This window comes from Rhinoderma darwinii, chromosome 13, assembly GCF_050947455.1.
Source record: "Rhinoderma darwinii isolate aRhiDar2 chromosome 13, aRhiDar2.hap1, whole genome shotgun sequence".
Taxonomy (NCBI): Eukaryota; Metazoa; Chordata; class Amphibia; order Anura; family Rhinodermatidae; genus Rhinoderma; species Rhinoderma darwinii.
Genome location: NC_134699.1, coordinates 69,056,237 through 69,074,869, shown reverse-complemented (window position 1 = coordinate 69,074,869; position 18,633 = coordinate 69,056,237). Strand labels below are relative to the sequence as shown.

At 40.3% G+C, this 18,633-nt stretch overlaps 1 protein-coding gene across 3 annotated transcripts in view; it reads right to left on the bottom strand.

The window, feature by feature from the left end:
* Positions 1-17,791, bottom strand: part of LUC7L3 (LUC7 like 3 pre-mRNA splicing factor) — a 29,463-nt gene extending 11,672 nt beyond the window's left edge. Inside the window, exons 1-5 of one of the 3 annotated variants that reach the window (XM_075845551.1) lie at positions 17,603-17,791; positions 15,488-15,554; positions 10,645-10,684; positions 10,415-10,559; positions 4,091-4,165 (exon numbers count right to left, since the gene is read on the bottom strand). In XM_075845551.1, the coding sequence (XP_075701666.1) occupies positions 4,091-4,165; positions 10,415-10,559; positions 10,645-10,684; positions 15,488-15,554; positions 17,603-17,701 (426 nt within the window). In that variant the 5' untranslated portion in view covers positions 17,702-17,791. The remainder of the gene's footprint in view (positions 1-4,090; positions 4,166-10,414; positions 10,560-10,644; positions 10,685-15,487; positions 15,555-17,602) is intronic. The other 2 variants (XM_075845550.1, XM_075845549.1) reach the window with 2 other exon arrangements.
* Between the last annotated feature and the right edge of the window lie 842 nt (positions 17,792-18,633).

The following is an 18,633-nucleotide window of genomic DNA, read 5'->3' as shown; positions in this document are numbered from 1 at the left end:
ACTATATATAATCTATGCAGGGACGAGAAATATTATACGAGAGCTGTAACGCACTATATATAATCTATGCAGGGATGAGAAATATTATACGAGAGCTGTAACGCACTATATATAATCTATGCAGGGATGAGAAATATTATACGAGAGCTGTAACGCACTATATATAATCTATGCAGGGATGAGAAATATTATACGAGCGCTGTAACGCACTATATATAATCTATACAGGGATGAGAAATATTATACGAGAGCTGTAACGCACCATATATAATCTATGCAGGGATGAGAAATATTATACGAGAGCTGTAACGCACTATATATAATCTATGCAGGGATGAGAAATATTTTACGAGAGCTGTAACGCACTATATATAATCTATACAGGGATGAGAAATATTATACGAGAGCTGTAACGCACTATATATAATCTATACAGGGACGAGAAATATTATACGAGAGCTGTAACGCACTATATATAATCTATGCAGGGATGAGAAATATTATACGAGAGCTGTAACGCACCATATATAATCTATACAGGGATGAGAAATATTATACGAGAGCTGTAACGCACTATATATAATCTATACAGGGATGAGAAATATTATACGAGAGCTGTAACGCACTATATATAATCTATGCAGGGATGAGAAATATTATACGAGAGCTGTAACGCACTATATATAATCTATGCAGGGATGAGAAATATTATACGAGAGCTGTAACGCACCATATATAATCTATACAGGGATGAGAAATATTATACGAGAGCTGTAACGCACCATATATAATCTATGCAGGGATGAGAAATATTATACGAGAGCTGTAACGCACTATATATAATCTATGCAGGGATGAGAAATATTATACGAGAGCTGTAACGCACTATATATAATCTATGCAGGGACGAGAAATATTATACGAGAGCTGTAACGCACTATATATAATCTATGCAGGGACGAGAAATATTATACGAGAGCTGTAACGCACTATATATAATCTATGCAGGGACGAGAAATATTATACGAGAGCTGTAACGTACTATATATAATCTATACAGGGATGAGAAATATTATACGAGAGATGTAAAGCACTATATATAATCTATGCAGGGATGAGAAATATTATACGAGAGCTGTAACGCACTATATATAATCTATACAGGGATGAGAAATATTATACGAGAGCTGTAACGCACTATATATAATCTATACAGGGACGAGAAATATTATACGAGAGCTGTAACGCACTATATATAATCTATGCAGGGATGAGAAATATTATACGAGAGCTGTAACGCACTATATATAATCTATACAGGGATGAGAAATATTATACGAGAGCTGTAACGCACTATATATAATCTATGCAGGGACGAGAAATATTATACGAGAGCTGTAACGCACTATATATAATCTATGCAGGGACGAGAAATATTATACGAGAGCTGTAACGCACTATATATAATCTATGCAGGGATGAGAAATATTTTACGAGAGCTGTAACGTACTATATATAATCTATGCAGGGATGAGAAATATTATACGAGAGCTGTAACGCACTATATATAATCTATGCAGGGATGAGAAATATTATACGAGAGCTGTAACGCACTATATATAATCTATGCAGGGATGAGAAATATTATACGAGAGCTGTAACGCACTATATATAATCTATGCAGGGATGAGAAATATTATACGAGAGCTGTAACGCACTATATATAATCTATACAGGGACGAGAAATATTATACGAGAGCTGTAACGCACTATATATAATCTATGCAGGGATGAGAAATATTATACGAGGGCTGTAACGTACTATATATAATCTATGCAGGGACGAGAAATATTATACGAGAGATGTAACGCACTATATATAATCTATACAGGGATGAGAAATATTATACGAGAGATGTAACGTACTATATATAATCTATACAGGGATGAGAAATATTATACGAGAGATGTAACGCACTATATATAATCTATACAGGGATGAGAAATATTTTACGAGAGCTGTAACGTACTATATATAATCTATGCAGGGATGAGAAATATTATACGAGAGCTGTAACGCACTATATATAATCTATGCAGGGACGAGAAATATTATACGAGAGCTGTAACGCACTATATATAATCTATGCAGGGATGAGAAATATTATACGAGAGCTGTAACGCACTATATATAATCTATGCAGGGATGAGAAATATTGGATGTAAACAAGGACGTTGAGAAGGAATTGACCCGCAGTCTCCCAGAAAGCAGCAGAACATTCGTTCTACACTTAGAGAACGGAGCATATACGAGGGCTGGTGCGGTCTGTTTTTCTATAGGTGGGCCGGCAATGCTATAAACATAAGACGGCAGCAGCAGAGACCACCGTTTCTAGGTACCCCCTGATAGGTCGTTTAAAATCACAAGGACCTAAAGGCCTAATCCCGGCGTTATTCCCCCATCTCCTGTCAGCCAAAGTGGCTTCAACTCCACTGCTGGGATTTGATAAATGGGGGTCTCAGATCCCGGATCTTTCCCTTGGTAAGTCTGATATGCCGAGATCCCATGTGACGGTCACCCTGGATTAATTCCCGGCTGATCTTACTCCCATTACATTATTCCGTATGAGCACAATTCCCGCTTCTACAGGTCTTCTCGTTTGGAGGCAGATTTCTGGCACTTGGCATGGGATTGCCCTTATATTTCTGCTTTCTCCGTCCCGATATCCCTTCCTATACCAAATGAACCAAAAATAGCACTATGGCATTTTAGAGGAACATCGGACAAATCACACACGTATTCCTACAAGAACCTTCATTTTTAGCCAGGAAAACAACTGCAATGCATTGGATGGCAGACGTGGCCCGGAAGTCTCTTGTAAATACGATTCTCTCTTATGAAACAACAGAGGACGTCCAGATAAATTCTATAAACCATCAGACCCCGGCTGATCTCTGCGGATCCTGATCACTCCCATGATGTGTAATCCACAGTGACGGCTCCTCAGCAATGGACCTCTTGGTTTGGTAAATAACTTATTACACTCCTGTTCTAGACGTGATCCGAGTGACAGCCGCTACATTACATTGTATCTCTGTGTTTCTTTCTCCCCCTTAACCCCTTCCCGACATTTGACGTATCCATTCTCCAAAGTCGGGTAGGGGGTTATGGAATGGGCTGACAGAGTGAACCCGCTCCACGCAACGCCGCTGTCACCTGTTTGTCACAGCCGACACTTCAGAGTAACGAGTGGGATCGCGCTCGTTTAACTCATGAAATGCCAGTCAATAGCGACCACAGCATTTAAATAGTTAGAAAGAGGGGGGGGTGAGCCCCTCTAACAGCTCATCGCATGAAATTGCAGGTTGGCGATGGTTGCTATGGCTGCCATCTTTGTGCTCCTATTAAGCGCTGCCTCCGGCCTGTGAGAATCACGATATACTGCTATATATTAGTATTGCAGTATATAGTGCTAACGATCGCTGGTTGAAGTCCCCGAGGGGGACAAAAAAAAAAAAAAAAAGTGTCTCAGAATTTGGCGACACGAAAATACACTTTATTATTTACACTTGTACTGACCCACAGAATAATCGCGCAGTGAATTCCGTAAAAACCAAGCGCAAACAATAATGGAGGAATCGCTGTTTTTTTCATTTTCTACCTCACAAATAATTTCTCCCCCGTTTCCTAGTACATTATACGGCACAATAAAAAACGACAACTCGTCCTGCAAAAGACAAGCCCTCGTAGGACTAGATTGACGGAAAAAAAAAAAAAGCTATGGCTTTTGGCAGGTGGGGAGGAAAAAATGAAAATGTGAAAAATGGCTGCGGCGGGAAGGGGTTAATTTGGGTTTTGTATAATCCCGGTGGTAATGCGGACACTATAATTACATCTATAAGGACAGGAACCTTACACTACTTTCTCACGTGCACAATTTATGTTTTTCTGTATTCTTGTTACTTCTGTTTGCAACATGGAAAATAAAAAAAATAAAAAAAGCCGGCAGTCGCGGTCACAGATCGTAGGTCGCGGTCACAGATCGTAGGTCGCGGTTACAGATCGTAGGTCGCGGTCGGCTCTCATTACCTGCTGCAGCAAGCCCTCGATTTTATCAGTCAGCACTTGGACTTTCTCCTCATTCTTTCCCGCCGGCCCAACAGACTGTTGAGAAAGAAAAAACACAGCAACATAAGAGACCTCTCCAGATACAAGTAACAGCGGACGGTGCGCGGGGCCCCTCTTAGAAGCACTTCTCATCCAACACCCCCCGAGTAGATGGGGGATGAATTAGTGGCTGCTCAAATCTACTGCTCCGGGATGTGATTGATCAGGGGGACACAGAGGGGCGCCCCTTATTAAGATCTCCCCGTTGACTGAACTGTAAGACGACACCGGGCACAATGACGGCCACACTGCAGAATCCAGGGTCACCTGCTCATAGGGACCGTTGTCTACTCTCGGCTTCCATGTACAGGTCCGGGCGGCGTATCTCATCAGTTTCCAGTCTACAGGCATACAGGGGTTAATAGCCAAAGCCTGCGAATGTCAAATTACATTAACCCCTTAAGGACACGGCCAATCTTGGCCTTGAGGGCAGAACAATTATTTTTATATTTCCCTCTTTGTATCCCGGCGCTTATAACTTTTTCCCACGAGGTAGTCGTAGGAGAATGTTTTTCGCGGGACGAGTTGTACTTTATGTGCGGGACATTTTTTTGGTACATTGACATTATCGTTAAATTTATATACATTTTTATTTTGGCAAAAACGTAGGAAAAAAAATGCAGTTCCCTTTATTTTTTTTTACACAGTCACCGGTCATCATAAATAACGTCACCCATTTATTGTACAGGTTGTTACGGACGTGGCGATACCAAATAGATCTGTATCATCTTATGTATTGCGGCTTCTGTTTATTTATGGTTACAATTTATTTATTTTTTTCTTATAACAAAACTTTTTTTTATTATTTATATAAATTTTTGTTAATCCCATAAAGGGATATTTCATTTAGATTTTTGTTTTTGAACTTGAATGTACTGGCATATATCTATACACTGATAGCACACAGGCATATATCTATATACTGATAGTACACAGGCATATATCTATATACTGATAGTACACAGGCATATATCTATACACTGATAGCACACAGGCATATATCTATACACTGATAGCACACAGGCATATATCTATATACTGATAGTACACAGGCATACATCTATATACTGATAGCACACAGGCATATATCTATATACTGATAGCACACAGGCATATATCTATACACTGATAGTACACAGGCATATATCTATATACTGATAGCACACAGGCATATATCTATATACTGATAGCACACAGGCATATATCTATATACTGATAGCACACAGGCATATATCTATATACTGATAGCACACAGGCATATATCTATATACTGATAGCACACAGGCATATATCTATATACTGATAGCACACAGGCATATATCTATATACTGATAGTACACAGGCATACATCTATATACTGATAGCACACAGGCATATATCTATACACTGATAGCACACAGGCATATATCTATATACTGATAGCACACAGGCATATATCTATATACTGATAGTACACAGGCATATATCTATATACTGATAGTACACAGGCATACATCTATATACTGATAGCACACAGGCATATATCTATATACTGATAGCACACAGGCATACATCTATATACTGATAGTACACAGGCATATATCTATATACTGATAGTACACAGGCATATATCTATATACTGATAGTACACAGGCATATATCTATACACTGATAGCACACAGGCATATATCTATATACTGATAGTACACAGGCATATATCTATATACTGATAGTACACAGGCATACATCTATATACTGATAGTACACAGGCATATATCTATATACTGATAGCACACAGGCATATATCTATATACTGATAGCACACAGGCATATATCTATATACTGATAGTACACAGGCATATATCTATACACTGATAGCACACAGGCATATATCTATATACTGATAGTACACAGGCATATATCTATATACTGATAGCACACAGGCATATATCTATATACTGATAGCACACAGGCATATATCTATATACTGATAGCACACAGGCATATATCTATATACTGATAGCACACAGGCATACATCTATATACTGATAGCACACAGGCATATATCTATACACTGATAGCACACAGGCATATATCTATATACTGATAGCACACAGGCATACATCTATATACTGATAGCACACAGGCATATATCTATATACTGATAGCACACAGGCATATATCTATATACTGATAGCACACAGGCATATATCTATATACTGATAGTACACAGGCATATATCTATACACTGATAGCACACAGGCATATATCTATATACTGATAGCACACAGGCATATATCTATACACTGATAGCACACAGGCATATATCTATATACTGATAGCACACAGGCATACATCTATATACTGATAGCACACAGGCATATATCTATATACTGATAGCACACAGGCATATATCTATACACTGATAGCACACAGGCATATATCTATATACTGATAGCACACAGGCATACATCTATATACTGATAGCACACAGGCATATATCTATATACTGATAGCACACAGGCATATATCTATATACTGATAGTACACAGGCATATATCTATATACTGATAGCACACAGGCATATATCTATATACTGATAGCACACAGGCATATATCTATACACTGATAGTACACAGGCATATATCTATATACTGATAGTACACAGGCATATATCTATACACTGATAGCACACAGGCATATATCTATATACTGATAGCACACAGGCATATATCTATATACTGATAGTACACAGGCATATATCTATATACTGATAATACACAGGCATGTATCTATATACTGATAGTACACAGGCATATATCTATATACTGATAGCACACAGGCATATATCTATATACTGATAGTACACAGGCATATATCTATATACTGATAGTACACCGGCATACATCTATACACTGATAGCACACAGGCATATATCTATATACTGATAGCACACAGGCATACATCTATATACTGATAGTACACAGGCATATATCTATATACTGATAGCACACAGGCATATATCTATATACTGATAGCACACAGGCATATATCTATATACTGATAGTACACAGGCGTATATCTATATACTGATAGCACACAGGCATATATCTATATACTGATAGTACACAGGCATATATCTATATACTGATAGTACACAGGCATATATCTATATACTGATAGTACACAGGCATATATCTATATACTGATAGTACACAGGCATATATCTATATACTGATAGTACACAGGCATATATCTATATACTGATAGTACACAGGCATATATCTATATACTGATAGCACACAGGCATATATCTATATACTGATAGTACACAGGCATATATCTATATACTGATAGTACACAGGCAGATATCTATATACTGATAGTACACAGGCAGATATCTATATACTGATAGTACACAGGCATATATCTATATACTGATAGTACACAGGCATACATGGGCATATATCTATATACTGATAGTACACAGGCATATATCTATATACTGATAGTACACAGGCATATATCTATATACTGATAGTACACAGGCATATATCTATATACTGATAGTACACAGGCATATATCTATATACTGATAGCACACAGGCATATATCTATATACTGATAGCACACAGGCATATATCTATATACTGATAGCACACAGGCATATATCTATATACTGATAGTACAGAGGCATATATCTATATACTGATAGTACACAGGCATATATCTATATACTGATAGTACACAGGCATATATCTATATACTGATAGTACACAGGCATATATCTATATACTGATAGTACACAGGCATATATCTATACACTGATAGCACACAGGCATATATCTATATACTGATAGCACACAGGCATATATCTATATACTGATAGCACACAGGCATATATCTATATACTGATAGTACACAGGCATATATCTATATACTGATAGCACACAGGCATATATCTATATACTGATAGCACACAGGCATATATCTATATACTGATAGCACACAGGCATATATCTATATACTGATAGCACACAGGCATACATCTATATACTGATAGTACACAGGCATATATCTATATACTGATAGCACACAGGCATATATCTATATACTGATAGCACAAAGCCATATATCTATATACTGATAGTACACAGGCATATATCTATACTGATAGCACACAGGCATATATCTATATACTGATAGCACACAGGCATATATCTATATACTGATAGTACACAGGCATATATCTATATACTGATAGTACACAGGCATATATCTATATACTGATAGTACACAGGCATATATTTATATACTGATAGCACACAGGCATATATCTATATACTGATAGCACACAGGCATATATCTATACACTGATAGTACACAGGCATATATCTATATACTGATAGTACACAGGCATATATCTATATACTGATAGTACACAGGCATATATCTATATACTGATAGTACACAGGCATATATCTATACACTGATAGTACACAGGCATATATCTATATACTGATAGTACACTGGCATATATCTATATACTGATAGTACACCGGCATATATCTATATACTGATAGCACACAGGCATATATCTATATACTGATAGTACACAGGCATATATCTATATACTGATAGTACACAGGCATATATCTATATACTGATAGTACACAGGCATATATCTATATACTGATAGTACACAGGCATATATCTATATACTGATAGTACACAGGCATATATCTATATACTGATAGTACACAGGCATATATCTATACACTGATAGTACACAGGCATATATCTATATACTGATAACACACAGGCATATATCTATACACTGATAGCACACAGGCATATATCTATACACTGATAGTACACCGGCATATATCTATATACTGATAGTACACAGGCATGTATCTATATACTGATAGTACACAGGCATATATCTATATACTGATAGTACACAGGCATACATCTATATACTGATAGCACACAGGCATATATCTATATACTGATAGTACACAGGCATATATCTATATACTGATAGTACACAGGCATATATCTATATACTGATAGCACACAGGCACATATCTATATACTGATAGTACACAGGCATATATCTATATACTGATAGTACACAGGCATATATCTATATACTGATAGCACACAGGCATATATCTATATACTGATAGCACACAGGCATATATCTATATACTGATAATACACAGGCATGTATCTATATACTGATAGTACACAGGCATAAATCTATATACTGATAGTACACAGGCATACATGGGCATATATCTATATACTGATAGTACACAGGCATATATCTATATACTGATAGTACACAGGCATATATCTATATACTGATAGTACACAGGCATATATCTATATACTGATAGTACACAGGCATACATGGGCATATATCTATATACTGATAGTACACAGGCATATATCTATATACTGATAGTACACAGGCATATATCTATACACTGATAGCACACAGGCATATATCTATATACTGATAGTACACAGGCATACATCTATACACTGATAGCACACTGGCATATATCTATATACTGATAGCACACAGGCGTATATCTATATACTGATAGTACACAGGCATATATCTATATACTGATAGTACACAGGCATATATCTATATACTGATAGTACACAGGCATATATCTATATACTGATAGCACACAGGCATATATCTATATACTGATAGCACACAGGCATATATCTATATACTGATAGTACACAGGCATATATCTATATACTGATAGTACACAGGCATATATCTATATACTGATAGTACACAGGCATATATCTATATACTGATAGTACACAGGCATATATCTATATACTGATAGCACACAGGAAGTTAGGACGTACCCAAGTATGCCCTCAACAGGAAATATGGTCAGACAGCCCTGAGATATAGCCATTGATAGCATCACAGAGATTTCCCCTGGGAGACCCCCTTCTCACTTTGGCTTTGAGTGCCGCGATCAGCTTTGATCAAGGGGTTAATGGCGGAGAGAAGGTTTCTCTCTGCCGATAGAGCGAGGCTGCGGCTGTGTGTTACGCTCAGTGGCGCGCGGACACCGGCTGTCACACAGGACGACACTACTCATCCCGATGCGCCAAGTACACGCCGCTCAGGAGGAGAAGTCTGGTTCTGTGTTGGCCACCAGCTAAGCCCCTTCTGAGACAAGTGCCTATGTGACTATATACGCTCTGCTCAGTATAGATACTTACGCCGGACGCTTGCTGATTCTGAGACAGAGCCAAGCGTGCGTGACCCCTGCGAATCCTGCGTTCCACCTCGGCTAGTAAGCTTTGTAAGTAGCGCAGAAACTCCCGTTCATAACCGACCTTCAAGAATCGCGAGCTCTTCTGATACCTACAGCATAAAACAGGCGACAGGTGAGACGACCGCGCCGACAAACCGAAAACACAAGTGCACGACCAAGTGCGACAACACTCACTGCTTACGAAGGTTCTCGTCGTGGATCTTTTCACAAGGACCTGCAGATAAAAGACAAATGAAATGATTGGGTGGAAATACAAAACACAACCACCAATGTAAATACCCCGGGAGCCTCGTCACAAAACACAGGGATGGACTGGAGAATCCCTTTAAAGTGAACGTGTCACATGACGGAGCCATTTAACTGGTTGTCGACAGCCCTGTCTGCGCACGATCGGGAGCGGGGCCCCGGCTGTAACACACGGCGAAGAGGAACCTAGAAACGATAAACCGCTTCTCTCCGCCGTTAACCCCTTGAATGCCTCGATCAAAGCTGATCACAGCTTTCTAATTAAATAAGAGGAGGGGGAACTGCACTGTGATTGAATCACAGAAAATCCTTGACACGATCAATGCCCAAAACTTGTATGGCCAGACAGCCCAGGGTCCAGTGAAGGACTGTCTGACCATATTTCCTGTAGTTAGTACACAGACAGTTGTTAGGACAGACCTCAGTAAGCCCTATCAGTATATAGATGTATGCCTGTGTGCTATCAGTATATAGATATATGCCTGTGTGCTATCAGTATATAGATATATGCCTGTGTGCTATCAGTATATAGATATATGCCTGTGTGCTATCAGTATATAGATATATGCCTGTGTACTATCAGTATATAGATATATGCCAGTGTACTATCAGTATATAGATATATGCCTGTGTACTATCAGTATATAGATATATGCCTGTGTACTATCAGTATATAGATATATGCCTGTGTACTATCAGTATATAGATATATGCCTGTGTACTATCAGTATACAGATATATGCCTGTGTACTATCAGTATATAGATATATGCCTGTGTACTATCAGTATACAGATATATGCCTGTGTACTATCAGTATATAGATATATGCCTGTGTGCTATCAGTATATAGATATATGCCTGTGTACTATCAGTGTATAGATATATGCCTGTGTGCTATCAGTATATAGATATATGCCTGTGTACTATCAGTATATAGATATATGCCTGTGTACTATCAGTATATAGATGTATGCCTGTGTACTATCAGTATATAGATATATGCCTGTGTGCTATCAGTGTATAGATATATGCCTGTGTGCTATCAGTATATAGATATATGCCTGTGTGCTATCAGTATATAGATATGCCTGTGTACTATCAGTATATAGATATATGCCTGTGTACTATCAGTATATAGATATATGCCTGTGTGCTATCAGTATATAGATATATGCCTGTGTACTATCAGTATATAGATATATGCCTGTGTGCTATCAGTATATAGATATATGCCTGTGTGCTATCAGTATATAGATATATGCCTGTGTACTATCAGTATATAGATATATGCCTGTGTACTATCAGTGTATAGATATATGCCTGTGTACTATCAGTATATAGATGTATGCCTGTGTGCTATCAGTATATAGATATATGCCTGTGTACTATCAGTATATAGATATATGTCTGTGTACTATCAGTATATAGATATATGCCTGTGCGCTATCAGTATATAGATATATGCCTGTGTGCTATCAGTATATAGATATATGCCGGTGTACTATCAGTATATAGATATATGCCTGTGTGCTATCAGTATATAGATACATGCCTGTGTGCTATCAGTATATAGATATATGCCTGTGTGCTATCAGTATATAGATATATGCCTGTGTACTATCAGTATATAGATATATGCCTGTGTGCTATCAGTATATAGATATATGCCTGTGTGCTATCAGTATATAGATATATGCCTGTGTGCTATCAGTATATAGATATATGCCTGTGTGCTATCAGTATATAGATATATGCCTGTGTGCTATCAGTATATAGATATATGCCTGTGTGCTATCAGTATATAGATATATGCCTGTGTGCTATCAGTATATAGATATATGCCTGTGTACTATCAGTATATAGATATATGCCTGTGTGCTATCAGTATATAGATATATGCCTGTGTGCTATCAGTATATAGATATACGCCTGTGTGCTATCAGTATATAGATATACGCCTGTGTACTATCAGTATATAGATATATGCCTGTGTACTATCAGTATATAGATATATGCCTGTGTGCTATCAGTATATAGATATATGCCGGTGTACTATCAGTATATAGATATATGCCTGTGTGCTATCAGTATATAGATACATGCCTGTGTGCTATCAGTATATAGATATATGCCTGTGTGCTATCAGTATATAGATATATGCCTGTGTACTATCAGTATATAGATATATGCCTGTGTGCTATCAGTATATAGATATATGCCTGTGTGCTATCAGTATATAGATATATGCCTGTGTGCTATCAGTATATAGATATATGCCTGTGTGCTATCAGTATATAGATATATGCCTGTGTGCTATCAGTATATAGATATATGCCTGTGTACTATCAGTATATAGATATACGCCTGTGTGCTATCAGTATATAGATATACGCCTGTGTACTATCAGTATATAGATATATGCCTGTGTGCTATCAGTATATAGATATATGCCTGTGTACTATCAGTATATAGATATATGCCTGTGTGCTATCAGTATATAGATATATGCCGGTGTGCTATCAGTATATAGATATATGCCTGTGTGCTATCAGTATATAGATATACGCCTGTGTGCTATCAGTATATAGATATATGCCTGTGTACTATCAGTATATAGATATATGCCTGTGTGCTATCAGTATATAGATATATGCCTGTGTACTATCAGTATATAGATATATGCCTGTGTGCTATCAGTATATAGATATATGCCGGTGTACTATCAGTATATAGATATATGCCTGTGTGCTATCAGTATATAGATATATGCCTGTGTGCTATCAGTATATAGATATACGCCTGTGTACTATCAGTATATAGATATACGCCTGTGTGCTATCAGTGTATAGATATATGCCTGTGTGCTATCAGTATATAGATATATGCCTGTGTGCTATCAGTATATAGATATATGCCTGTGTACTATCAGTATATAGATATATGCCTGTGTACTATCAGTATATAGATATATGCCGGTGTACTATCAGTATATAGATATATGCCTGTGTGCTATCAGTATATAGATATATGCCTGTGTGCTATCAGTATAGATATATGCCTGTGTGCTATCAGTATATAGATATACGCCTGTGTACTATCAGTATATAGATATACGCCTGTGTACTATCAGTATATAGATATATGCCTGTGTGCTATCAGTATATAGATATATGCCTGTGTACTATCAGTATATAGATATATGCCTGTGTACTATCAGTATATAGATATATGCCAGTGTACTATCAGTATACAGATATATGCCAGTACATTACAGTCAAAAAAATCAAAAAATAAAAAATCCCTTTATGCGATTACAAAAAAGTTACATTAATGTAAAAAAAAAAAATAAAAAAAAAATTGTTAAATAAATTTTAAAAAATAAATAAATAAAAACAATACACATTTTTTGCAATAAACTTTTTCAAATGTAAGTCCCAAAACATGAAATAGACATATTTGGTATCGCCGCGCCCGTAACATCCTGTATAACATTATTTATGATGATCGGTGTAGAGTGTAAAAAATATATATATATTAAAACTGCAGCGGAACTGCTTAAAACGATGATATATTTGTACCAAAAAAATGTCCCCTACATAAAGTACGTCATACAAAATAATTTAAAAAAAGTTACGAGTGTCGGGATGCAAAGAGGGAAATATAAAAAAATTATTCTGTCCCCAATGCCAAAATTGACCACGTCCTTAAAGAGGCTCCGTCACCAGATTCTGAAACCCCTATCTCCTATTGTATGGGATCGGCGCTGCAATGTAGAGAACAGGAACGTTTGTTTTTTTGAAAAACGTTCATTTTTGGCCAAGTTATGAGCTATTTTATATTTATGCAAATGAGGTTTGAAATGGACAACTGGGCGTGTTTTTTCGTATGTCCAACTGGGCGTGTATTGTGTTTTTAACTGGGCGTGTTCACGTGTATGATGCTGACCAATCAGTGACCAGTCAGCATCATACACTCCTCTACATTCATTTACACAGCAGCGATGTGCAGCCACATACCAGTGTCCTGATAATGAATACACATGACCTCCAGCCTGGACGTCATGTGTATTCACAATCCTGACACTTCTGAATCCTTTCTGTGAGATTCCAGCAAGGGAAACAAAATCTCGTTTACCTCGTAATCTCGCGAGATTACGCGTGGCTTGCTGGAATCTCACAGAAAGGATTCAGAAGTGTCAGGATTGTGAATACACATGACGTCCAGGCTAATGTGTATTCATTATCAGGACACTTGTGTATGTGGCTGCACATCGTTCTAGTAAGAACACTATTTGCTGTGTAAATGAATGTAGAGGAGTGTGACGCTGACTGGTCACTGATTGGTCAGCATCATACACGTAAACACGCCCAGTTAAAAACACAATACACGCCCAGTTGGACATACGAAAAATAACACGCCCAGTTGTCCATTTCAAACCTCATTTGCATAAATATAAAATAGCTCATAACTTGGCCAAAAATGAACGTTTAAAAAAAATAAAATAAAAACGTTCCTGTTCTCTACATTGCAGCGCCGATCCCATGCAATAGGAGATAGGGATTAGAGAACCTGTTGACAGAGCCCCTTTAAGGGGTTAATAAAAGAAGCTATACGAGGCCTCCATATTGTGGTTCAGCAGGTGTCACACAACATTCACCGAATGCAACGGAACCTGCTCAACCACCTGATAAAGAGAATGTTACACGTGTGGAGGATGTAACGGGGTCAGACGCAGGACAGCAGTAAGGAGCCCCTCCCCCGGATACATACCCAGATCCGACCTGGTGTTAGTGAAGAGCTCGGCAGGACAGAACTCGCACAGATAATGCTTACACACCTGCCGGGGAGAAGAAGTCACCGTTACTTACACAATCATATATATATGTATCAGAGCGCTGCAAGTGTCACCGGGCGAGGAACTGCCACCACAACAGCATCTTCAGCACTCAAAACTGGACACTGACCGGCCACGAGTGACAGCCACTGAGAAGCCCTGGCTCTGCAGCCACTGTCAGGGGAAGGCTGGGAGTTGTAGTTCACCACGGCCGCAGACATTACACGTGATCTCCACTGCTGGATGCACCCGGCAATCCCTGACAGAATCACTTACACAGGGAGACCAGCCGGCGGCCATCATTGCACTCCCACCAATCACAGAGCAGATGTTCCCGCCATCTAATACCAGGTCCACACATCTACACCCGCCTCAAGTCTTCTAACAGACCTGCTTCTACAAGCCTCGCCATTTCAAGAGCTCTGCTTGCTGTCCGTGATCGAAACATTGGTGTTTACATCCAGAGGTTGAGGGTTGACACTTGTATCCAGCCTAGACAATCCTGAGGTAAAACAGCCGGGACCCCAGAATGATGCCTTTTACCTGCACTGATACATTGTAACAAACTATCAGAACAGGAGACATTTCAGCTACTGATGTGTCCAGCTCAGAGGATCGTCTAGGACCGATACATTGTTACAGAACCTCCAATGTGAAAAGGACAAAGTCAAGACCGGTTTTCAGCTATGCCGGACATCACCGGCAGAGACCCCCCCCTTTATCCCAGACATCACCGCCAGAGACCCCCCCCCCGCTATCCCAGACATCACCGCCAGAGACCCCCCCCCTTTATCCCAGACATCACCGCCAGAGACCCCCCCCCGCTATCCCAGACATCACCGCCAGAGACCCCCCCCCCCCGTTATCCCAGACATCACCGCCAGAGACCCCCCCCCCGTTATCCCAGACATCACCGCCAGAGACCCCCCCCGTTATCCCAGACATCACCGCCAGAGACCCCCCCCTTTATCCCAGACATCACCGCCAGAGACCCCCCCCGCTATCCCAGACATCACCGCCAGAGACCCCCCCCGCTATCCCAGACATCACCGCCAGAGACCCCCCCCCCCCGTTATCCCAGACATCACCGCCAGAGACCCCCCCCCCCCGTTATCCCAGACATCACCGCCAGAGGCCCCCCCCCCGTTATCCCAGACATCACCGCCAGAGACCCCCCCCCCGTTATCCCAGACATCACCGCCAGAGACCCCCCCCCTTTATCCCAGACATCACCGCCAGAGACCCCCCCGCTATCCCAGACATCACCGCCAGAGACCCCCCCCCCGTTATCCCAGACATCACCGCCAGAGACCCCCCCCCCCCCCGTTATCCCAGACATCACCGCCAGAGACCCCCCCCCCCGTTATCCCAGACATCACCGCCAGAGACCCCCCCCCCGTTATCCCAGACATCACCGCCAGAGACCCCCCCCCGATATCCCAGACATCACCGCCAGAGGCCCCCCCCCGTTATCCCAGACATCACCGCCAGAGGCCCCCCCCCCGTTATCCCAGACATCACCGCCAGAGGACCCCCCCCCGTTATCCCGAACATTACCGCCAGAGATCCCCCCCCCCGTTATCCCAGACATCCCCCCCCCGTTATCCCGAACATTACCGCCAGAGGTCCCCCCCCCGTTATCCCGAACATTACCGCCAGAGACCCCCCCCCCCGTTATCCCAGACATCCCCCCCCCCGTTATCCCGAACATTACCGCCAGAGGTCCCCCCCCCCGTTATCCCGAACATTACCGCCAGAGGTCCCCCCCCCCCGTTATCCCGAACATTACCGCCAGAGACCCCCACCCCCCAGAGACTGGTCATAACCACAGACCCCCGTTATCCCCGTCATTAACACAGACCCCCGTTATCCCCACAGACGACCGTTATGACCAGTCTCCTGATTGACACGCGGTGGTTTAACCCCTACACAACCACACAGAACATCGGTCCCCTTATATATGAGCGATACGTCCCACGGACACAGTAGATTGAGGGCAGACATTGACATCGCGGCCTCCTCACGCGGCCCCCGGACAAGGCCGTACTCACACTCTCATCATCCCAGCGTACGTTACATCGCTTCTCATCCGGTGCCAGGTTCCGGTCCCGGCCCATAAGCTCATCCAGCAGCTGAGCGGCGGATAACATGGCTGCAACGTGTCCCGGAGCCTCTCACCGCGCCGCACACACTAACAAAATGGCGGGCGCGCCGAGCGTTACTCCCAGTATGCACCGCGAGCCCGCCTTCAGCGCTCTAGTACCGCCCACAAAGCTAAAGAACGCCCACTTATTGTCTAACTGCCCAGCAACCATAACACCAGAGCACCGCCCCCTCTAAATGTCAGTCACTGATAATAAAACCCTCCTCAAAGCGGTGACCCCGCCCCCTACCAGTCACATGTCATAGTAACCCCCAACTTATCATATAACACCCCATCTAATATATCAGTCACATGACAGAGTAACCCCAACTTATCATATAACACCCCATCTAATATATCAGTCACATGACATAGTACCTCCAACTTATCATATAACACCCCATCTAATATATCAGTCACATGACATAGTAACCCCAACTTATCATATAACACCCCATCTAATATATCAGTCACATGACAGAGTAACCCCAACTTATCATATAACACCCCATCTAATATATCAGTCACATGACATAGTACCTCCAACTTATCATATAACACCCCATCTAATATATCAGTCACATGACATAGTAACCCCAACTTATCATATAACACCCCATCTAATATATCAGTCACATGACAGAGTAACCCCAACTTATCATATAACACCCCATCTAATATATCAGTCACATGTCATAGTAACCCCAACTTATCATATAACACCCCATCTAATATATCAGTCACATGTCATAGTAACCCCAACTTATCATATAACACCCCATCTAATATATCAGTCACATGACATAGTACCTCCAACTTATCATATAACACCCCATCTAATATATTAGTCACATGACAGAGTAACCCCAACTTATCATATAACACCCCATCTAATATATCAGTCACATGACATAGTAACCCCAACTTATCATATAACAC